At 37.4% G+C, this 24,939-nt stretch overlaps 1 protein-coding gene across 2 annotated transcripts in view; it reads right to left on the bottom strand.

Moving 5' to 3' along the window:
- The window catches only part of Cntn6 (contactin 6), a 314,084-nt gene that overhangs the window by 118,306 nt on the left and 170,839 nt on the right, over positions 1-24,939 (bottom strand). For both annotated transcript variants that reach the window (XM_005383756.1, XM_005383755.1), the window contains exon 5: positions 7,950-8,045. In XM_005383756.1, coding sequence (XP_005383813.1) covers positions 7,950-8,045 — 96 coding nt within the window. The remainder of the gene's footprint in view (positions 1-7,949; positions 8,046-24,939) is intronic.

The following is a 24,939-nucleotide window of genomic DNA, read 5'->3' on the forward strand; positions in this document are numbered from 1 at the left end:
GCCGTTGTCCTTCTCACCCTGCCCTGCTTCCTTCTCCCCCAGGGCTGACTCTTCATTCATCCAGATGTCCGGCCTGCAGCGGAAGCTTTTATCTTTTCTCTGCCATCATCAGCCACTGCCCGGCTTGATCTGTGTATGCTTAATGGTGAAAGAAAAAACTACCTCCCAAATTCGAAGTTTTAAAAACCTTCCCATTTGCCTTTTCTTAATTAAATGTATAATTCATGAGCCTCTTAGGTTGAAACCATTGCATTTTTATATATTTTCTCTATGACATTTATCTGTTATTCATGATTTTGATGCACTTTCCCCGTGATGATTCAGCAGTAACATTAGAGCTGAATGATAGTCAGTCCTTCCCCAGCCCTCTGGAATTTCTCATTGACACCGCCCTCTACAATTACTAGAAATGGCAGGTCTGAGGTCAGCAGTTGAAGACTCTGTCTGCTATTTCCTCAAGCATATAAAAAATCCTATTTTCTCCAAAACATTATTATGTTTTGACATCTTTTACAGTCTTATGCCCTGTACTGTGATAGTTAAAACACAAACACAAAAGATAGATGCAAATATACCATTGTATGGGATGTAGTTTCTTGGAAGAGAAGTATTTCATATCAAAGTGAATAATAATGATACAGTACTACAGAACAGATCTCAAAATGAGTAGCATATGTCTTGAAGTAGAAAATAAATGAGCAGAATAAAGAATCTGAAGTATTCTGCTCAGATTTAGTGAATACATCCCCCTTTGGGATATTCGAGGATAAGTATACTTTACAGCCATTGTTGTGTGGTGCTCCAAGGCTAAATGTAACCATTTCCTGGGTGGTAAATCATGGTGATGCAAGTGCAATGGTAAAACGTAATCTAAGAACAATAGTTCCAGGGTTAAGTCACTAATACCATGCTAAGCATTTTATGATGAAACCCGGAAAACTGCCTGACACCTTTAAAATCTACTTCTGTTTGCCTTTCTATTTGCACCACAAATGCTGCTTGACTTGATTTTATTAGCTCTCTTCTGATCTGAACAGCTTTTGTTTGGAATCATGAAGATGGAGATCTTTGGGGTCTCCAAATAATAAGTAGAGCCCCTCTAATTTCTAATTATTGTTAAGTTCTAAATAGTTTGAGAACTGATTGTTCACTGGTGGGCCATATCTGGAGAAAAAATAAAAACACAGCCCAGCCACGTTTAGATTAAATTCTGGGAAAGATCCAGTTAATTCTAAGGAAGACTGAGAAAGTCATGGGGTGTAAATACAGAAGAACTAGACTTTTTTTCTTTCCATTTCCCATCCTTTATGAATGAGCTTAACACAACAAATGCGAGAGAGTCCTGCACTCAGCCAGGCATGGTTTTGTTTACCAGGGTATATATGGAAATTTCTGTCAGCATTATCACAATGTGGGAAGACGGTGCTACTACATGTAGTGGGAAGAGGCCAAGGAGGCTGCTAAAACATTTTAACAGAACATAGTGCGGCGTTTCGTGACAATGAGTGCCCCTAAATTGTGAATGGTACCAACGTTCCAAAATTCTGGATTCTGCAATGATAGGGGTCATAGCAGGAGAGCAGGAAAGCAAGGAAAATAGTGCACCAGGAGTGAAGTGTGGAAGAGGGGAGTGGTATGTGAGACCGAAAGAACTGAACTCTGGAATTTTGGTAAGTTACAAAGAATGGAAAGAGTCATAAACTTGCTGACTGTAACCCTGTACATCAATGTTAGGCAAATCAATGTTCTTCTCTGGGTGATGCTCACATATTCTCCAATAGAAAGGAAAGCTCCTGCCATTGCTTTTTATACTATATTTAAGACCCACTGAATATCTGGTTGAAATTATACTTTCCTTTCCATTTTCTTTGGTGGCACTAAGGATTGAGCCCAGGAGCTTCCATATAGTAAGCAAGTACTCTGCCATTGAACTACATTGTTAGCCCTGTTCTGGGCTAGATTATACCGGAACAAATTAGGCAGTAGATAAATACAGCGATGTTTAGACAGGATCCAATGAACTGCAGTCACAGGATCATGATCAAGATAACAGTAACATATTTAACATGATTATTCCATTTTTTAAAGTGAAGTATTTCTCAAAAAATATCAAATGAGGTAGATAGATTGCTGACGTGAGAGCCCAGAACATAGTAGGTACTTATTAACTTACCCAACTGTAAGATATTAAATACTATGTATACATCGTGAGTTCTAAATTAGGTCTTCAAAGCACATCTTTCTCCTTAGGCATGCAATCCAGCTGCTTCTCAATATCATAATTCTTTTATATCTTTGGTATCTGCTGGTTAAAATCTCCTAAAATAATTTTCTGATATCTCTAACCATAAAACCTGCTTTACCTTCACTAGGTCACTAACGAAGAACATTACAATTTCCAGTTGCTCAGTCCCAAAACCTTGAAGTTATTCTTTACTCCTCTTTTTTTCTTACAATACACATCTGATAGTTCAGGAAAGTACTTCAGATATGCCTTCTAACATACACTGAAGTTGAGTTCCTAACCTTTGTTGTCTTCCTGGTTCAGGCCAAAATTATCTCTCATCTAAATTACTGTGATCACTTTTTAATGCCTTATGGTCTTTTCCTGCTGTGGTCTATTCTCGAGAGTAAATTTAAGAAATGAAGTCACAGCAAGCATGTCACTCTTTGTTACAAGTGACTGAACTTTTAAGAACAGTTCACACTTAAGGTGAGTGAGAATCCATAGTGAAAAGACCTTTCTGCATATAGTTACATGTTTAGTTAAACACAGTGATGCAAAATTAATAAGTCAAATATTTTGTATTAATACATGTGTCTGTGCAGAGAGAGAGTGGCATAGATCTCTTCATGACAAAGTAGAAGTAGTTGCCTAACTACCAACTTTTGGTTCTGTCAAGAACCAAGACCCTGACATAAAAAATGAATTTTTCTGATATCAATATCTAAATGGAGGGGAAGAAAATGATGGACGATAGACAAGTTTGTTGGAGACTGGGAGAGGAAGCGATAGTCTCCAAATAAGAGAGTTGCAGAGATTAGAAAGAGATGTCTAGTGTGGAATAGCAATGCATATTGTGTCCCTCTCTGCTCTCTCCAAAAACCTTTTGGTTAAATCTGTATGTTTCTGAAGTATTTTGAAGTTTAAGTTTTCGGAAAGATGTGAACAAGGCAGAGTCCAGCCCTAAAGGGAGAGATTCGGTTATCATCATAGAGGCTGCTATAGTGGGAATCTGAAATGTCCCCCACAGGTCCAGGGGCTAAAGGCTTGGTTTGCAGTTTGGTTCTACTGGGAGATGTGCCCAACAGAGATGTGTTAGGTCACTGTAGGCCTCCCCTGGAAGGGCATAGAAGGACTCTATATTTTCTCTCTTTTACTCCCCAGCCAGAAGGTGAACAATTCTGCTCTTCAATATGATCTTGGCGTTAGCCAACTGAAACCCCCACTGCAGGCTTAGAGACAATGGGTCTGCCTGAATAGAAATTCAAAAATCTAAAAGTATAAGCCAAAATGAACCTTTTCTCTTTATAAGTTGACTATCTTGCACGTATTTGTTGTAGTAATGGAAGGTCAACTAACTCAGATACCATCTCCTACTAGGAAATAGGATCAAAGGAAGTGAGGTAGCCCCTTCCTCAGAATAGAAAGACTGGTTCCCAGTCCACATGCAAATGTCACTTTCTAAGTTATAAATGTAGCACACTAGGACTGGTAAGATTTCTGGCTTTTTTTTTTTTTACTATGGAGCTTTTACCCATAAAATTCTCCATCTATCCCTAGAGAGGTAGCATATCAGCATCCAGGGTTACTGCTAAAATTTGGTTGGAAACATCCATTTAAAATTCTGCACTAAAGAGTAGCTTCCTTTTGTGTATCCAGAAAAAAAAAATCACAGCTCTATAACAGTACCTGTTTATCTTGGTTTACAATGACTGCTTCATTTCATTGAATTGAAACCAGCTACATAGGAAATCCATCTAGGCATATCCATGTTTTGTTTTTGGACCTAGAACCCTTCTTTAGTACATAACTTGATAGGATCCAGCCATACTGATCACATTTCTTACCTTTCTATAAAGTATTGGCATGACCCATTCTCTGTGTAAAAGCATACAAGGTATCTTTATGAAACACAATGACATGTATTTTAGGCTTGCCTTGTCAGGAAACTTTTCACATGTATTTTTGTAAAAATACTATAGAGAATGCCTAATGAACTCTGGTAGTTCTGATAATATAAAGTTAACTAAAATTTCTCCTTTGCTCAGAGCTGCTGTTGAGGGCCACTGCTGCTGAATGGGTATGCAAATTTCCAAATTGTAAAAATTTCAGCCTTTACATTTTTCTATCATTGTGGAGTCTGTGATCCTTTTCTTTATGAAACGCAGTATCAATATTTACACATGAGACTTAAAAATAATTTGGCCATGCTAATTTTTGGTCCAGGCTGCAATTCTAACCCCATTTTCCCTCATTATTTTGAGTGTATATTTCTATCTTTGTGATAGCCATATGTGGGAGAAAGTATGGAGCCTGTAAAAAAGACTAAAAATAGAAAAAAGAAAAACTTCAAAAGATATCGTAGTTGATAAAATTCCATGGTGATATTCAATGACCCATGCCCTTCACGTGTGTGTGGGTGGGACTTGTGAATAGAATATCTCACTCCCAAGGATTAGAGAAGATGGTACATTTGACAAGAATAAAATGATGTTACCTTTGGTTGAGATGATTTAATCAAGTGAGCCCTTACAAGAGATGGGTTCTTCCAGCAAGAGAAATTTGAAGATTCTCTTTCTGGCTTTGATGGGGCCACGTAGAAAGAATTTTGGGCAAACTTTAGAAGCTGACAGTCAACATCAACAGTCTGCCACCATTAAAATGGGCACCTACAGTCAGCCATAATTAAAATGGGAACCTAGTCCTTCAAACCATGAAACTAAATTACACCAGCAGCTTAAATGATTTTGGAAGTGGATTCTTCCCTGAACTCTCCAGAAATGTATTCTGGCACCTGATTTTATCATTCTCTAAGCAGAGAATTCAGGTCTACCTTCCCTGAACTTTTGACATACCCTATCTCCTCTTATTTTGAAGTTTTTGCACTATTCACCTTCACAAAGGAAGTGAGACAGGAAAAAAAAAATGAGCCAGTTAAAGGCACTCTCAGGTTCATAAGCAAATTGAGAGTGTTCGAACTGATTAACTACATGAACTTTAACATTAACTCTAGAATCTTCTACCAAAATAATTTTTTTTTTGAAGTGCGGAAGACTTTGGTTGGAATCTTGCCTTTATTTACTAACAAGTAACTACTTCACTTAATCATCTGAGTTAAATTTCTTTATTTTAAAATTATTCCTAATTATTAGAATAACAGGAATGCAAAAATAAATGGGAAGTCCTTATAGAGCCTGCCCATGCAAATTATATAAATCAATAACTCTTACTCTTAAAAGATTCTCCCTCTCAGTACTGATCATTATTTATATAATGAGTTCAAAGTGTGTCTATTAATACTCCTTTCAGTTTTTACCTAGGAGATCAACAGAAAACAAAAGAATAATGCTGCTGTATCCCTGTTCCCTTCATTGAGATGGAGATAACCTTGGTATATCTTGAAACTACTCAGGATGAAAGTTATTAGAATTTGGAATTCATCAATATTGACAAATATCTTAAGTAGAATCATGTGAAGTGCTACCTAGGATGTAATGAAAACTGTATTAGGTAAATCTGCATTGCTCTCATGCATGAGGAATATTCAGTTAAAAAATTCTTAATTCAAGATAGTGTTTATACATCTGTGACTTAATTTCATGTCATTAATCTCAGGGGCACAAATATAATGAAGGCTTTATGCTTTCAATGATGAATATATCCTTTAATATTAGAAGGCGACATGAAAATTTTCTCTTACTTAACTGCTTTTCTTATTTTAAACATATGTAATGTATTTGTAAATATCTTATATTTCTGATATCCTTGATTAAAGAAAAAAGTTGGAAAAAACATCAATATTAATGCATAAAATTGATAGATTGATATAAGGACTTGCTTTTTCATCGTTCTAAATTATGGCACTGGAAAATAATTTTCCATAAGGTTAAAAAAAAAAGCAACAGCTACAATCCTCAGCATTTTTGCGTGCTCTGCAAGGGCACTATTTTATTTCATGATAGCATTGAAAGGCCTGGAATGCCTGTAACAATTCAAGGGAGCATAATGGTATAATAATCAGAAGAATAATATATTGTTAGCTTCTAATTAGTACTTTTTTGTCATTTTAGTACATGTATGGCATGAGGATGTATAAAAGTGTAAACGATGATAGAAAAAATGTTTTAATTTTTTAAAAGCTCATACATGAGATTTGGTTTGTGTTCAAACATCTATCTTAACTATTTTGAAACTTCCCATTCTAGAGTAGATGTCAATGGCAACAAAACAATGGTGGCTAAGAGCTGAGTGTCTGGGAATTTGTCTGCCTGGGTTTCAATCCTGGTTCCATTGCACACTTAGCTTTGTGACCCTGAACCAGTTATATACCTCTCTCTATCTCGATGTAGTAGACTTGGAAGGGAATGATTATAATAATATATATCTTAATGGTTGAAATAATTTGATACATTAATAAAAGTAAAATATATAGATTTACAGTCTGTATTTTTCTATTATTATTAAACTTTCTATAATATAATAAGTACAATGTAATGTACAAAATGAAAGAGGCCACCTGCACATCCAAGTTGAGAATCATTACCAACTTTACCATATCCATTTGGGATTTGGAAAACAAATGTAATCCTCAGGAAATAATAGTCAGCAGGGATTTTGGGTCTCTGGCCATAGACTAATTAGCCAATCTAGACCCTTCCAAACAAGTTGTCATTTATTGTTTCATTTTAACTACTGCTATGGGATACTCTGATTTGATGCTACCCTAAATTTGCTTCCAGTTAAAGGGTTAATTTGATGTTGCTGAGAGCAGTGTTGGAATTTGCTTAGCATAGAGTCCAATAATAAAAATAAACTAACAACTTTGAGTTTCTTTTTTTACTGAAGTACGGACTGTTATATTAATCAATATGTACAATGTTGCTCATTTAACTTATGTAATGGTAGTAAATATAAACATGAGTTATTTTCTTTAATCAGCAGATGAAGCAAGTGAGCCTTGAAGGGGATTAAGCAAATTGTCCCTCACCATGGACTATGTGTCACAGCACCAGATTACAGCAGCGGTCAGTGTCAAAACAAAGTTTCAACACCAGCACTTTTTACCCTGTCATGTTTATCTCATTCATGATATATTTGTTGAGTAGTTGCTTGAATAAATATTTTCAAACAAAAATATTTGAATGTAGGATTGGTTGCATGCAGTAGATGAATTTTAAGAGAACTTATGTTTCCTTTGATTGTATAAACAGATATTATAGGTTCTAAGACCGGATATCTCTCCTATGATCATTTATATCTGGATGTTCCCCCAAAGTCCCAAGTGCTCATAGGTGGGGCTTCTGAGAGGTTACTGACTGGTAGGCAGGTGATACTGGATTAGTACACTGATAGGTTTGTAGCTGGGTGTGATGTTGGGAAATGAAGCCTGGTGGAAAGAAATGGGTCATTATGGTTGTGACCTGCAAGGATACATAATATATAACATATAATATATTTCATATGCTATATAAAGAGAGTGTCCTTCCTCCTGCCTTGATTACTGCTGGCCAAGCTACATAGTGTTTCTCCTCTGCCATCCTGCCTTACCTTAGACCCAGTAAATGACAGATGGAAACCTCTAAAAAAATGTGAACTAGAATGAACCTTTCCTCCTTTAACTTATGAGTGTCAGGTATCTGTCCCAGCAACGAGAAAGTAACGAAGACACCTCCTTTAATCTCAAGGTCCCACACAAAAGGCATCTCATGGGTGACCCTTCCCATACCTCCAAAATGCGGTGGTGGGCCGCAGAGAAGCACCACGCCTTGACCTTCTCGAACGGACACTGTGCTTCTTGTTTTGGTTTCAAAGTCTTCAATATCTTGGAAAATAAAAAACAGTTTAGAATTAGTTACTTTGCAAAAGAAAAAACATAAAATCTGGAACACTTTTCTTATTACAATGGGTAATAGATACTCATATGTGGCTGACTGGAAGATGTTGATGATCAATTTACTTGTATTGAATTCCATTTTCAAAGTTTTGCATTCCTTTCCAACTTTCTTTTTAACATAATTAAACTCAATATATGATGGAAGCATTTGCTAATATTACTTACTGTCTGTTTACTTATTCACTCAGTTTTTAGCCCTGTAGGAAATCCTTTAACCCCAGTAAGTACTCTTCCTATCCAGAAAAGGTGTGATTTTTTTTTTTAAAAGGTATGTGGCAAGTTTGTTATAGTCTTCTAACATCTTGGGTTAATGGTTTCCATTTTGATGGGAAGAGATGGCGTCTGTGAGAATTTAAGATTTAGGAATGTGATGGAAAAATCTCCATGTTATAAAATCAACAAGACATAAGTATTTTTTCTATTTTTTGTGGATCACTCTTTCACAAATTTGCTTCTGGATCTTACTTGGAATGTTGCAGTTTCCTAGATCAAAGAATACTAGACATACAGAATTAGAGGAAAGCTTAGTAACTATCTTGATGAGCCATCCATCTAAAGTATAAATTTACATCCCTGAAAGATGTCATTCATCTTCCAAGAATGTTTGGGTAAAACCTGTAAAATCTTTTTATTCATTCAAATTATGCATTCAAATTATTGGAACACAGGAATGTTATTAAACAGCAAGATATATTTGTTAAGTAAAGCAAGTATGTGTCTTTCTCTTACTGTGCTTGCTATCTAATAGACTAGAAGATTCATTTAATAATAAATATATTGTTCACATATGGTGAAAACTGTTCTGAAGGATTTTGCCTGTGAAGCTCTGTGCCCCAGCCTTCCATAACTGTGGACATGTAAGTAAAGGGTATGTGTCTACAGTTATATTCCCCAGAGTTTTTACTGTGTATGTAAACATGGCAGGCAGAAACAATGTAGCTTCTCTCTCTTAGTTTTTGGAAGGGCATTTCCACAGATTTTAATGTTGCCCATCTATCCATCTCTACCATCATCTGGATTGCCAATGAATGGAGAGTTGTTGGCACCACTCCCTGAGCACTAAAGAGGCACCAAGAGCCTGGGTCCTTAAGTGACTGCACGCAGCAGAACCACAATAGATCCAAAATTTATTTGAAACATTTATTTTGGGGTTTCTTTATTATAGCAGTTGAATCTTTATCCTAAGGTATACTGTAAAGAAAGAGGAAAGATCTCACGGATGTGAAAGACAACCATGCAGTGCAGATTGGGGGCAGGGAAAACAGAAAGCAGGACTAAAACTCTGAATGTGGAACATGCAGGGAAATTTCAGTCTTGAAAAGAAGCCAATGTTGTTGGTGCACAGTGGACAAAAATTCAATGAGATGCAAGTAATGGGTAGACACTGGTGGTTTTTTTTTTGTTTGTTTGTGTTTTCTGTATTGGAAATCAAACCAATGGCCTTTGCATTGCTTTATATCACTTTACATCCTCAGAACTTTTATTCTTTAATAAAATAAAACATTGTGTTTTTGTTTTTGTAAGTTGAGGCAGGCTATCATTACATTGTTAAATTACCCAGGCTGGGCTTGAACTTGATATTCTTCTACCTCAGTTTCCCAAACTGCTGGGATTATAGTCATGTACTATGATGCCTACCTCATTTTGGATTGTTGTAACATGTGGACTATATTAGATATACAGATACCCTACAAGTATTGTAGAAATACAATAATTTGAGACAAACTGATAGCCTAAAAATATATCAGTGTAAATAGTTGAATGATATCTAGAACATGTATTGATTACAGTGTCCTCAAAAAAATAAGGTATTAATAAAAAAAGATTGATTTAGAAGGTTCTTAATGTCATACTGTTTTTTTCTACTTTTGATTTTCAGATGTGATCTTGCTATATAGCCCATGCTGGTCTCAACCTTGTGGATGTCCTCCTGCTTCAGCCTCCCTAATGCTGGAATTACAGTCATATGCCACCATGTCCAACAGTGTCATACTGTTAAGAAAAAATACTGCTGAATATTTCTGGGTTGTTACACTATTATTAAAGAAAAATATAAACAAGACCATCTCATTAAATTGGCGTAGAAAAGTTATAGAATGAATTGTTAAAAAGTATTTGCATTGTTTATCTCAAAGCAATGGATGGGAGATACAAAAGTGGAGATTATAAGACCTGTGCTTATACTATGTTTTTTAAAACTTTATAAAGCACATATATTATATGTGTGTGTACTTAGGCTTATTTTGAACAACCTTCTTGTGGTACAATAGAATAAGTTTTTGGTACTATTTGGAGGAATACAAGAGTTCTATTTTGATATCTTAAATTCATATTACCCATGAGCAACCTGATGATGTCAAAAAGACTATGAAATGTCTGCTCCTGAATCACAGAGGAGAGAAAAGGTCAGGACTTAAACAAATGGGACTTATCAGCATATAAACTAAATGTAAAATCATATGAATTTTTACCATAGGCAACACAATGAAGAGACTAAACGCTGAAAATCTTGACTATTTGAAAGTAAGGAACTGCTGATACATGAGGGCAGGGCCGAGAGGGAAAATAAATACAGGGGAAACAAGAAATAAGAGGAGAATAAGATGTGCACAGAAAAAAGTTATTAGTCATATGTGATCTTGGCAAAATAATTCCAGCAGAGTTCTGGGAAGAACATATTGATGAATTGAAGACTAGATAGTAGATGAAGACAAGAGATCACAGGCATGCAAACTCTTTGGAATTGGTAATGAATAGGAAATGAGACTTGAAAGAACATAAAGCGGTTTGGGCTATACAGTTATAAGTGATCAAATTAAAAAAAAGTGATGACTCAGCACATAAAATTATTACAAAGTTGCCAGACCCCAGGGGATGTACCACATAAGGAATGAGGAATCAGGGAAATAAATATACCTACCAAGAGACTGTGGGCTGCACCCCATTAATGCTGATTAAGAGAATGTTTTGAGCAGTGGTGTCAAATTTTTCAATGAAATTGATAGAGTACTGGGTAAGCCATTTGAGAAGGTAGAGGACAAAAGGAATACTCTCCTTTAGCAGAGATCTTGTGGGATTAAGTGAAATAATTAATTTTAAATATCTGGAGGACAGCCTGGAATGGAACACTGCATAGCAGCAATTATTATGGTTATAACATTCCAAGTGGAGAAGGCCAACCATTATGTTCCCTCTGACTGATAATAAGCACAAATACACTAATCTAAAAATACAAGTTAAATAACCCATTCTAGGGCTAGAATTTTTTTTTTTTAATGGGTGGATGATTCTATTTGAAGCATCCAGTTTGTCTCCTCGCTACATTATTTCCCAAATAAGTGTTCTTTTAGACAAACTGCTTGTCTATCCATGTAAAGTAACACAGTGTACCCAGATACACAACATATTTACATTTAGTGAATCATCTATTTTCTAGTTTTAATAATAAAAATATTTCACCAGGATGGACTCAACTTATCCCTAACTATACCTTCCTTCTCTCTACCTGTTCTCAACCAGTAATCATTAGCTTTATACTAATTCAGAACCTGCCATCCCTGAAATGTTCCACAAAGTATGTTTAATCAAATATGCTTCCTTTCTTCTTTGGTTCCAGGAAAACTGAATTGGCTCATCGTGTTTATTTTGTTAATGCCCCCAATAAAAATTATTGGGACCGGGGACATAATTCACCTGTAGAAAACTTGCACAGCATACATGAGGCCCTGAGCTGAATCCTTAATGCTACAAAAATAGCATAAATAAAGTAACTATTGCCTTGACTTGTGTTTTATAACTTGGGCTTATATCAGTTTAAATATGACTCCCTAAGAAAAATCACCCTAACAAATTTTAAGAGTAGTTTTTTTTAACTATTAGTTTTGAAAGCTCCCATTAAATTGTCATTACTTTTTAATGGCCACAAAAACAAACACTGTCACAAAGGAGTAATGAGAAATTGAATGATTCTATGAATTTAAGGAGCTTTGGAGTGAATTCCCTCAATGTCACATTATCAGTGCTCCACAGTCCAGCAACATCAATCATGTTTTCAGCATTAATCAGAAGTCATCAGAACACAGTGTTGATAAGGCCACTGATAGTTTAATATATTCTGTGTTCACTTCCGCTTAAATAGCATCCATTTGCAGCATAATTTCTCTGTGCTTGTTATGATTACAATAGGGTTTCTACGAGCTGACATGAAAAGAAATCAACTCTTCTCAAAAGTCACACAAGTCCTGTTAGCTATCAAAACATAGTCATTTCAAAATGTTACTCGTGCACAGGAATTAATAATCCAGATTTTAAAACTGTTTTAATAGCACATAGACCACAAACAAGATATAATTTTGCCTATTCAAACCAAGAGTGCTGTCACGTGAATACATTTTCAATAACAGTTTTTCCGTGTCCAGTCTATATTTAAACTACCTTTCTGCTAACTAGAACCATGATTTGATTCAGATAGATTTTTGAGGCAAGTTCTGAGGAAGTAAATAGCCATATGAACACCCAACAAACGCTCTGTTTACTCTGTTTGAGATTTATTCTTCTATAAGGAGAGGTCAGAGAGAACCACCAGTTTCTATTTTTGTCCTATTCGCTTTTGCTTAGGAGAAAATAGCTTAGTGTGAGATCTTTCCCTCAGATGGTCTCAAATTCTATAATATTTGGAGATATTCCCATAAACCACAAAGGTGACCTGCCCAGGCTGTCCTTGTGCTCACGGTATAATTCCTGCAGTGCTGGTGGCTGTTAAAGACCTCCATTGTTGAGGTTTCTCTCATTAAGCCATTCTGATGACCACAGCTTATCGGGTCCTGTGGTTTTATTGCTGGTTTTGGAGGAAGCATTTGGCAGGAGCATAAGCAAAAATGCAGTCACAAACAAGGCTCTCTTCCAAAGGCCAGCAGGAAGTGCCTGAGAATGGTCCATAAAATGAGCTTTAAAGAATTACTGGGCCATATGCTCTCTCCTGAAGCAACGAAGGTACAGGGGAGGGGCAAGGGCCACAAAATGTACTTAAAATTTAAGTCCAGGCAATGCTAAGTAGGGCAATAATCTAATTGTAAGGAGAGTACATTTTTGCAGCTGTCACATGTAAGACTGAATCTCAGCTTAATTAAAACAAGAAAACTGTGTATTTGTTGCCAAGGCCTAAGGATCACATTAAGAGGTTATGCTTGGTAGTGCCAACCCTGAACACAGATAAGGGCCAGTGGTGTGCCAACTTTCCAAAGCTTGGGAGGAAGCCATGAGTACCTACCATCCACCAGCCAGGACCGAGAAGACAGCACTTGAAAATTTGGGAATAAGAAAAATATTAATACATCAGGAAAATGTGCACGCTGGAAGCACACATGGGGCAGGCAAGCTATTAAAACTCAGAGTAATAATATTAACTGAATCTTTCAATAATACTCTGTAAAATACTTCACTTTCAAGTTTTAAGTCTTCTTGTTTTACTTTTTTTTTTGTATATCAGAAATAGCTATCGACGGTTAGACTTTTTTTTTTTTTTTGCGGTACCCAGGATCAAACTCATGACCTTGCGCTTGCCAGGTAAGCCCTTATGCCACTGAGCTATATCCCCCGCCAGAGGGCCAGACATTTTATAAGGACTTATTTTTTAGTTTATCACTACATGAGTGTGATATATAATATCTACATTTCTTGTGGGAAGTTGGTACGTGTACATAACACATCTTATTTCCTTTTTTCATCCCCTTTCCCTTCCCTCCCTTACCCTCTCCAGTGAACCTTTGATGCTTTCCTTTTTTTCTATTTCATTCCAACTCCACAGAAGACATGTACGGCAAACGTGTACAAAAAAAAATGATAAGGACTTTTGGGGAACCGTCACAACAGCCTTGTTATGCAGGTGTCAGGGTCATGCACACTAAGCAGAAGAGGACACTGAGGCTCATGAGGAACTGCTCACAGACCGAAGGCCAGAGTTTCCAGGGATCAAGACAATCTGGTACCAGAGGTCACACTCTCTAGCACCAGGTTGTGCTTCTGTCTAGGAGTAAAGTGAAATCTCCTTTTCCCAAGATATGGAATTGACACAAACTGCCACTTGTTGATTAAAGAAAGGAACAAATGATAGTCCAATGTCTTTCCAGAGTTGTACAAATTCCTTAGTGACAGGAAGAAGTCTGTGGTCATATTTTTTTTTTTTTTTCCGGTACTGGGGATTGAACTCACAATCTTGCACTTGCTGGTCAGGCGCTGTGCCGCTGAGCTAAATCCCCACCCCTGGTCTGCGCTTGTAGCTGTTAGAAACAGTTCTATTTGCTCCTCTGAATCCTCATTTGTGTCTGTGTTTGTTTCTTGACACATCTCCAGCTTCCTGTGACTGAAAACATGGAACCCAGCCCTTTACTTCAGCATCCCTATGCTTTCTTTATGCCTTCAGCATACCCTGTGCCTGTAGCACTTTCACTGATTTAGTAAGAAGCAACTCAAACTTTAAAAGCACATGTGAGATACATAGCACATATGAAAGTGCTTCAGCCTTTCCCCTTCTGTGCTCATCGCAGTTCTTTCTCTTCCAAGGCCTCTCACTATCATCCTCTCTTTCAGATGAAAGGGAAAATCAATCCTCCAGTTTCCTCTGTTTTTTTTTTTTTTGTTGTTGTTGTTTTGTTTTGTTTTGTTTTGTTTTGTTTTTTCTGGTACCGGGAACCGAACTCACGACCTTGCGCTTTCCAGGCAGGCGCTTTGCTGCTGAGCTAAATCCCCAGCCCCGCCTCCAGTTTCCTCTGCAAAAGTAGTTCAGTTATTCTGTCTCTTATTATCGCTCAGAAATTAACTAACAAACTCACAGAGGGTCACAAGGAAAGCAAATAAAAGTTTAATCTAAACAGTAATGCTCTAAAGTGTGTACGCTGCCCCCAGGTTCCACTGCTTCCCCTAGTGCTTCTCCCAGAGACTCTACAGTCTGTCCCTACTCTGGAGACATCGCCTAGTTTATTTCTTTATGCCTGAGAAGCAATTTCAGTTATTCATCTCTTGGATGACATTCGATTTGATGTTAAACTTTTAAGATTTATTTTCCCTTGCTTCCTGCTTTCGAGCAATCAAATACTATTTTCCTCCTCTGAGAACCCTTTCTAAGAAGAAGCTTCAGTGCTGAAGCTAGCGCTGGAGTAAACAGGACTCCGGAGCACTTGTTCATCTGTACAACGCTAGTCCCAGGTTGAAGGTCCACGCTTTGTTTTGGCCTAAGGCAAAAACATTTTGCTGGGCAAGCGAATGCAGATACCTTGCCCAGCGAAATGAACTGGTGAAAGACACCAAGAAAAAGTCCCTAGCTCTGTATCAGACTCACAGATACCCCAGATATAATTTGTGCAACTCTCAGATTGAAAGGAATCTTCATTAATCTCTAAACAGTATAGCACACTTGCTCTGAATGCATCGCTCTCTGTGTTTCTCTCTTTAGAAGAGAACCACTGCAAAGCACCAAATTTGTCCTTGTTACTATTTTTTGTGTGGTTTTGATGAAGGAGAGGGTCTCAGTTCTATTAATTTTGCCAGGATTTTATTAAGTGGCATATAAAAATATCTCTCCTTACAACAGTTTAATTTTCTGCTATTGTTTTTTGGATGCTATATACTCAGTGTTCACAATATTATTGTGTTTCCTACCATAACTCTGTAACATAACATGACATAAACTAATAATGCACAATGCTACTGTCAAATCCTGTAAAAGAAGCAATTTCTAAATCTTGATATTAGACATAAATTTAGAATGCTAATAGCCACATAGGAAGTAAGAAACTATTTTAAGAGAGTCTGATGTCAAACCCACTTATAATCTCAGTTAGAACTCTTCTTTTTTTTCAATGTAAAACATTTTTATAAAAATTCATAGATAAATAGAGAGAAAGTGAATTGTATCTTGTTTTCCTGGGAATGCTCAGTTCACTGAGAACAATTATCTTATGGCACTTAAAAATAGGAAAATAAAAGAGATGGTTGAAACATTCTTTTCTTTTCAATATCTTCATATTCACAGAGATAAACATCTAATAAATAGAACAAATAACTGACTATGAAAGATCCAATTGCTCAGTTATGTACATAGGATTGGGATATGTTTTTCTATAATGGACTCATTTTTCTGACAAAATGACACTTATGCCCACCAAAAAAAAAAAGAAGAAAGAAAAAGTAAAACAAGTACTCAAGCACTAGACCTGGGCTATGTCCAGACTTGATCACTGATTTTGAATATTCTCTATAGTTAAAGGTGGAGAAAAGAAACAGACAGGAATAATGTAATTTATAAAGTACAGGATAGCTTAAAATGCCAGATTACTTAAGTAGAACATTCGACTTCTTTGATGTTTCAGAAAGGAAAACAAACAATATAGTGGTACAAATAAATTAAACAAACAACTAATAACTTTCAAAGAAGTTTAGAGATGGAACAAAATGTTCAAAGCGTAGGTTTAGGGTCAAAGAATGTGTGTTCAAATGTAAATTTTGCCATGTAGTGGATGCTGCTGCCGGCAGATTCATTAGTCTCTTTCTACTTTAGTTTTCTCTACTATTATGGTGAACCAATGCAACTTACAATAGTTCCTGCCTTAAAGAAATTATATGCTGTTTGTAAAGTGTACTAAGGTACTAAGCACAAAATATAGAATGTGAGGGGCTTTAAGTCCACTATTAATGACATAACTACATACTGCCAAAATTAGTGTGTTTAGAATTTTTAGGGTTTTTTTTTTCCTCAGCTTTTATCTCTGTCAGAAGATGTAACTATGCATATTCTTTTGAAGACTGGGTTTGCCTTCTTTTTCTGTATATCCAGCAGGCAGCCTAAATGCTTGAGAATAAATGGAAAAGAGCCTAAAGTCAAAAGTATGCGAGCTGTATCCTAAGCACTGCCACATCATGTTGTGTTTTATTTCCGAGAATGTTTCACCAACTTGACACAAATTGTTAGATTGAGGATCACCGAATCCCATGGCCCAGAAAGATCCAGCCCAGTTGGAGGCATGCATGACCTCTTGGCTTGGTGTTTTGTCAGTCAGAAAAATTCTAGGTTGCACTGCTTCTTCATGGTCCTGGATTTTGCCTTTTGGCAAACACTCATTTTCTCATCTTAGGTTTTTGAAGGAGGACGGTGTCACCAACTCTTAAGTCAATAATCTCTGAAGAGATTTCTCAGGGCTATTTGTGCACCCTGTGATGAATGAATGATAGAAATATCGCTGAAGTGCACAAAGTGGAGTACCCAAAGAGACCAAATCCTCAGGGAAGCAAAGAAGTGCTACCACACGTGGGAGGATATGGACTCAGCTGAGTGTGTCAGCAATGTGTCTTTGTTTTGAAATGAGTATTTGAAGATTCAGTTAAGAAAACCCTGAATGGCAGAGGGAAAATGTATACCTTGTTACTACTGTGGACTCTAAAGGGGCTAATTAAAAAAAATAGGGGGTGCTTTTTAGATTTGAGTTTAAATATGTGACGACAATAGTTAAAACAATAGAAAGGTGTAGTGAAAGGCTTTCCAGCTTAAGCAAAAGGGGACTCTTACTGAGCTGCTTCTCAGTTCTTGGAATTTCATAAACATTATGAGATGTGAGTACCTTGTGAGTCCTATTGTATAAGTGAATACACTAATATTCAGCAAGGTTAAGCAATTTGTGCAAGGCAACAGAGCTAAAAGGGAGCTGGAGAAGGTCTTACACCCAGCTTTGACCCCAGAAACATGTTCAGTGGTCTAGCACACTACTCCACCCACTGTGGAGAGATGGGCAGCAGGGTGTGGGGGAATAGTAAGGGGGATGGAAATGGGGCCACAAAGTGAGCTCCTCTCTCTCTGTCTCTCTCTTTCTCTTTCTCTCTCTCTAGCCCCACACTCTCCCTCTTTCTTCTTCCTTTCTCTCTTACCCTTTTCATTCCTGTGATTTAACCTAGGACCTCCTCAGTAACACAGGCTAAGCATGTATTCTACCAGTACCCTACATTACCAGCCCCCAAATTTCTATTTCTTGAAAAGCAGTGAGCATGATTTGCTCCTTTGTACTTAAGTCTCCTCACGTGGTGACCAAAAAGGACAGGCTGATCCCTGGCCTCCCAAGGACTGAGGGGATATATCAAGGGATCATCTGTGGTTAGCTCTACTGTCAGGTCATCACCAAAAGGGTTGGTGGTAATGATTTTGTTAGAAAATTAGGTGGCCCTGAGGCCAGAGATTAGGACATGGTAAACTGACTGGGCGAATGGGCATGAACTGTCAAATACAGAGTTCCAGGACACACGGGAAGAGTATTTCCCAAAGCCCTGAACTTGTAGTCAATCAGAGATGCTTTCTTTAATTACTCTTGCAAGAACTCAAAAGCAGGTTTTGTTTTTTTTTTTTTTTTGGTTTTTCTCTGGTACCGGGAACCGAACTCACGACCTTGCGCTTGCCAGGCAGGCGCTTTGCCGCTGAGCTAAATCCCCAGCCCCACAAAAGCAGGTTTTGGATAGGGCAGCTTATCCTTAATTTTATTCTGAGGAGCGGGGGTTACAAATCACATCTGCCACTGAGCTCTTGGCCACTGTATTCTCTCTTTCACAGTGAACTGCTGTCACCAGAAGAGTGAGTTTCTTTTCCTCCTTTTAGTTTGTACACAGTCACTCTGCAGAGCATGTTTCTTTTCCTACCTTTAATAAATGAAAAACATTGCTGCCTTTTGTGCTTGTCTTAACCAATTTTTGTTCAGGACAGAAAATACCTAGGAACAACTCTCGAGAACATGCACAACACCCCAGAACCCAGTAAAATATTTTGAGAAAGTCAGCCAGGACTAGCTAAGGCTTTGGGGGCAGAGTTTTGTTTCTCTGTCTATAAAATCTTTGACTAACAAGGACTGGTTTAGCTTTTTTGTGTGTGAATTTGTTATTGTTTTTGTTTTCTTTCTTTCCCTCTCCCTCAACGGAAAGCTCCAATCCTTTGTTGTCCCTTCTTTCCCAAGATGGACTTTCATCTGTCAGAGGGCTCAAGTCCTTTTTGGTTATCAGGCAGAGGCAGGGAGTGAGGGAGTGGTGAAAATTACGGGAAGCTGGGGAATTCAGGAAGCTTTCCTGTAGCTTTGGGAACAGTTTCCCAGTGTGTCCCACCGTGTACAACAGGGAGGGAAAGCATACGGCCTCTGTGTTTTTCTCAGCTAGTCAGAGGCCCACGAGTCCATCTCAAGTCTGTCTCCTCTTTTCTTTCTTCTCTTCTCCACATCAGTCACTCATTGCCACAAGAGCTACTGGAGAGCCTATTATTGACCTAGGCAGAGAACAGACTGTTCAGGTTCTGCAGGGGAGACCTAGAGTTTAATATAGTTTTTGGTCTCATGTTTTGGTTCTTCATGGCACTTTGCTAAGCTTTCTCAGTCTTTTGGGAAAAATAATTATTGGTAACCTGTGTCCTGCTTGATTAGCTGCCTACCCCAGTGTTCTGCTTTTTGTGGTCAAATTCTCATCTGTGCTTTTCCCCAAGTGACCTTTTATTTCTGTGTATCACTAGTGAGTTACTTTTGGGGGGTCTTGTTTCATCCTACTATACCTTTCTGCCATATTTAGTGGCTGTTTTGGTTCAGGTGGGTTAGTCATACAGGTCCACCATATTTGCTGGCCATTTCGGTTCAGCGCATGAGTTAGTCACATAGATTCTCCCATGTTTGATGAGCATTTTGGTTCATCTTCTGGGTCAGCCACAGCCACATGGATTTTGACATATTTGCTGGCAATTCGGGTGGATCATGCTGATTGATCACATGGTTCTTCCATGTTTGTTTGCCCTTTTCTTTTTTTTTTTTTTTTTTTCTTGCCTTCTTTCAACTGACCTCCTGGTCACCAGGCAATTTCACTCTTTTAGATAAAAGCTAAGTGTACAGTTTTAAGAAATATACGGGCCTCCTCCCTTTTCTTTTGAATAGAGGTGGATCTTCTTGTTTCTTCTAACATGAATTCAGGTAATTTAGAAATATATGTCTGAGGGCCTGAGCAGAACAAAGGAACAGCAAATCCAGTGGTTTTGAGTATACTTGTACTTTGAACTTTTAGAGGTTTTTTTTTCTTTTTAATCTCTGCTGAAAAAGAGGTTTCTATACTGCCTTAAAGAAAGTACCAGAGGTTTTTTTCTTATTATTATTGGGATAAATGTAACAGATATTATTTCTCTGATGTATAAGAGAACCCATGTGGAAGCTCCACCATGATCTAAGGGATGCCCTGGGGTGGGGTACCACTTTGATCTTGTAAGAGTTTGTTGTCTAAGAGAGCCCCAAGGGGACACCAGCCTGATCCCTTAGAAGTGTACTGTTTGCTCAAGCAGCTGGTTGTATCTCTTGGTGGGGCCGGGGAGGACTCTCCACTTTTCTCTCTAAGGGTTCAGCGAGTCATAAGGTATGGACAGCACTAGGAAGAAAAGCAGAAGAAGGCACTGATGCTACTTCTGCTGGAAAGGTTTGTTTAGTAATACTTGAGTCTCACAAAAGATGCTTTGGGAACTCAAATTCTTTGTTCAGGACACAAATATCTAGAAAACACCTCTAGAGGGAAACTGTCCCACATCCCAGTGACAGACCCATACCTTTCTAAGAACAACTGCATTCATACTGCCCTGTGCATCTACTTTGTGACTCTCAGTGAAGTAAATGGGAGTGCTTTCTGTGGAGTGAAACTGCAGGCCCTTTGGTACAGGTGGTAATGTAAACCATTATGCAAACCATAGCCTTTCTCTCAGAGCTCCTAATAGTCTCTTTTATTCACTATGAGGGTTTAATTAGAAAATGAGATCTCAAAATCTGCAACCTACATAAAATACAAAAGCCAGAATTTTATAGGCAATGTGTCAGAACCCCTGTCTAAATGTGTGACTGCTCTTGTTCACTGAAGGAGCATGGAATGAGAACAATTTTAAGGACCTTCCCCTGACAAATTTCTGAGTTACTAGAGCTTTTATCCTGCTGATGTTAATTTGCAAGAATGTCTGCATCTGGAACTAGGCAAAATGACTTCAAGACTACTGCTAAATACGTTGCTTTTCCTTCAGAACGTTTTGCTCTAAGCAAAATCATTGGAATCACAGCTGCAATCTGCATTTCCATTTCAGCTTTCTCCAGTACAGTCCCGAGGGGAATTAGGTTCACTGATAAGGACCTTGATATGCATGTTCATTTTGAAGATGGGGGTCGAAGGAAATCCCATTCTTTTCCATAACTCCACCTTTTTAACATGCTTAGAGTAACCCTGAGAGGTAAGCAGAAGCAAAAGAGATATCACCAATATGTAAGATGGGTATGGGTTTTATAAGCGATGCACTTAGGTGATAGGTAAATGAATATCTTTAAGTTTTCATCAATATGTTTTGGTTTTTAAAGATCTTTATAGATGCAGTATAATAAAGAGTATGTCCTTTCAAACAAATGTACTTATTTAGTTGGTTTTTCTCCGGTACCGGGAACCGAACTCATGACCTTGTGCTTGCCAGGCAGGCACTTTGCCGCTGAGCTAAATCCCCAGCCCCTCAAATGTACTTATTTAAAATCAAAACAACTTGGGAAAAATAAGTAACCATGTCAGTGATATTTAGTTAATTAAAAATCAGAAAAGTAAATATTAATGGAGAATCTGATTTAGGAAAAATTGCCCATTTGAACTTTGTAACTTATCATGTTTTCAGTGGCTAAGTTATCTTTCAGAGAACCAAGTGATCTGTCTGTATTCCCCATGATTCACTGGAGTAAATAGAAATAAGTGCAAAATCAGCATACAGAACGCCAAAAGGCCCTTACAAAATCTACTCTCCTGAAAATGTTTGTGATTTTCTTGTGCCAACACACTTCTATTCTACCAAGTTACCACAGTTTTTAATATAAACAAGTCTATGTGAAGTCTTATTTCATCTGGTGCATTATTTTGGGGCACAGTTTAAAAATGAATTCTACTCTTGGATGATAGCCAGAATAAAGAAAGACAGAAACTGAGAGACCCAGAGCTGAGAACAGGATTTCAGTGCAGTAGAAGTTGAAGGGAGGGACTATTACGCAAATGTATGTTCACTGGACTAGAAAAGGAAGTGAACACTGATTTTCCTGTGGAACAGTGAGTAGATTTCATCTAGATTGTAAGAGGCATCAGGAACTGCCAGAGGATACAGCAATCCCATTTCTGGTTATGAATACAAAGGAAATGACGTCATGGTGCAGAAGAGACCTCTGCGTCCATGTTCACTGCACTACTATTCAGAAGAGTCAGGATGAGGGAACAACTCTTATAACAGAGTGAGTTATGGGAAAGGACGAATACAGGACATAGAGCTGACAAGACTCAGCACCCTGTCAATCATGTTATCAGTTATTCTAAGGAAGACCCAGTAGGAGACATCCTAGTGGCAGCACCTAAACCCAACGTCTCAGCATTCCTATCATTTATCTTTTGCAGCCAAGAACTTGCTCACTCTGACCATACTATCACCTTAATAAACTTCGTTGCTTTTTCCTTACTGTCACTTACCAGGTCCAATTTTTCGTTGTGCGTAAGAACTTAGGAAGCTGGCCCAGGGCCCATTACCCACAGTAACAAGCCAGGCACAGAAAGGTGAGTATCACACAATCTCGTCTGTATGTAGTACCTAAAAATGCTAAATTCAGAAATAATGAGTAGAATGGTGATTACTAGAGTTTGGGAGTTGAGAATGGATGGGAAAAGAGAAAAAGTTGAGCGATGTGTACAAAGTCACACTTATAGGAATAAGATTTTATGTCGCCATCAGAGTGCATTTGAAGTAATTGCTTGTCACCTCCAAAATTAATTCATTAGTTTACCATGGCCCAGCATGGAAAGACTACTCATGAACAAAAATATCTATTTACTTTACATAAAAACAAAGATTAGCCACAGAGTAGAAAGAAGATTTTTGGATTTTGAACTCAGATAATTCTGTGTTTGAATTAAGGCTTAGGTTTACAAGCTGTGAGACATTGAAAGATTATTTTTTGATTTAATTTAATATTCCCTAGTATGCTCAGTGTCTGATATATAAAGAACACTTAAGAAACACTGTTGAAAATAAGAATCAGTGAATGAATTTATAAAATTTAAAGATTATGTTATTCAATTTTTGAGAAGAACATGATGTATGTAACTTGACTACATGTCATGGCTCTTACTAAATAGTCATGTTAAGAGGATTTAGAGTTCATTTAACATAATATAGGTTTGACTTACATGTATAGTTTATTTTACATTCCTTTACTTACATTTCACTTACCTTTCATGAAATTAGGAGGTCCAAATCTTCACATTTAACTAAGGATAAAACTACTAAGAAAAAGTAAGGTGTTGCCTGCAATGAACATGAACAAACTATTGCTCCTGGTCATTGTTTTCTAAACATTGTGATATTATGACTGTTACATAGTATTTGCCTTGTAGCAAGTACTATAATTAATGTTCAGATGATTGAATGTGTACAGGAGGATGCTCACAGGTTATACGCTAATACTATGCCATTTTACAGAAAGGGATTGAACTCTGCTGGATTTGGTATATGAGGTGTGTTGTGGAATCCAAAGCAAATACAGAAGGGTAACTCTATATCACATCATACATATGTACTATTATTGTACATATTTTACATATGGAATGCTAAAATCCAGAAAATTAAAATTGCTGAAGCTCAGTGAAATGGTAATTAATGGACAGAGCTAAGATTCGAATTCCAGTGAGTATGTCCTATCTTCTTAGCACGGTACACAATGCCTAAATAATGAAATGCTGAATTTTCCAGTTGATTCCAATTGTGCTACAATAGTTACCGTCTGTTTATTGTTTGATCCTTGATTCTTTACATTTCAGGGACAGAAATTCATTTAGTATAAACTAAGAGTAGCACACATTTAAAAACTGATCAAGATCAAGAGAAATCTCTGGCTAACACATTACAGGAACACTATGTGGGAAGAGGAAGGCCAGCTGCCAACTATTCTCTGCTTTTATCTCTCTTATTCTTTTTCCACGAGTGTCACCATTCTCTGTTACAGCAGCTTTTCTTGAATATGTGAACTGTTCTCTTCTCTGCATGCCATTATCTTTGGCTTCCTCATAATATGTGCACTCACCAAATCTCAGCCTCTATATTGCTTGGGGTTATCTGGCCAGAACAGTTCATAAATTCAGTCGAAGCTTACTATGAAGTTCTTTTGCATCTCTTTCTTCAGATTTTTGAGATATTCAGTGCCAGACATCTGTGACTGCAGCAAAGAAGCTGCCCATTTGACACCTGGGGTCTGCGCTTCACCAGATAGGCAGCAACTGTAATTATCAACTTCAGTAGAATGATTAATCAAGGAGATCCCTGTCCAATTTTTTCAATTAGGTATTTCATTTATTGTAAGCATAGAATAAGTGCGGTCCAATGACATAGTCAGTATTCAATTTGGAATAATAAAAGTAAACCTATTCAGTCATAGGGTCAAGTGTATGAAAAAAATTACAAAATTCCTGAACTTCTCTCTTTGAACTTGTGCACAGAAATACTATTTATGTAATGTACATAAGCCTTTAAACCTTATTGTGTAAGTACTTTCAGGCTTTTAAAAGTGAAACTATGTAATAAATGTAAATAGCAAACTGATATCTTAAATGTTCTCATATTTTGACTGATAATTAGCAAAGCAACAGTGTTGTGATTGTCTTAAGGTATTCCTGTAGCAGCCACTGTAGATGCTGATACCCCATATCTGTTCATTTATGAAGTCTCTTGTCAACTTAGAGGACAGTTATAGATGAGGGTTTGGTATGTACAACACTTGAG

The sequence above is a fragment of the Chinchilla lanigera genome, unplaced genomic scaffold (genome assembly GCF_000276665.1).
Source record: "Chinchilla lanigera isolate Chin_1 unplaced genomic scaffold, ChiLan1.0 scaffold00020, whole genome shotgun sequence".
Lineage (NCBI taxonomy): Eukaryota > Metazoa > Chordata > Mammalia > Rodentia > Chinchillidae > Chinchilla > Chinchilla lanigera.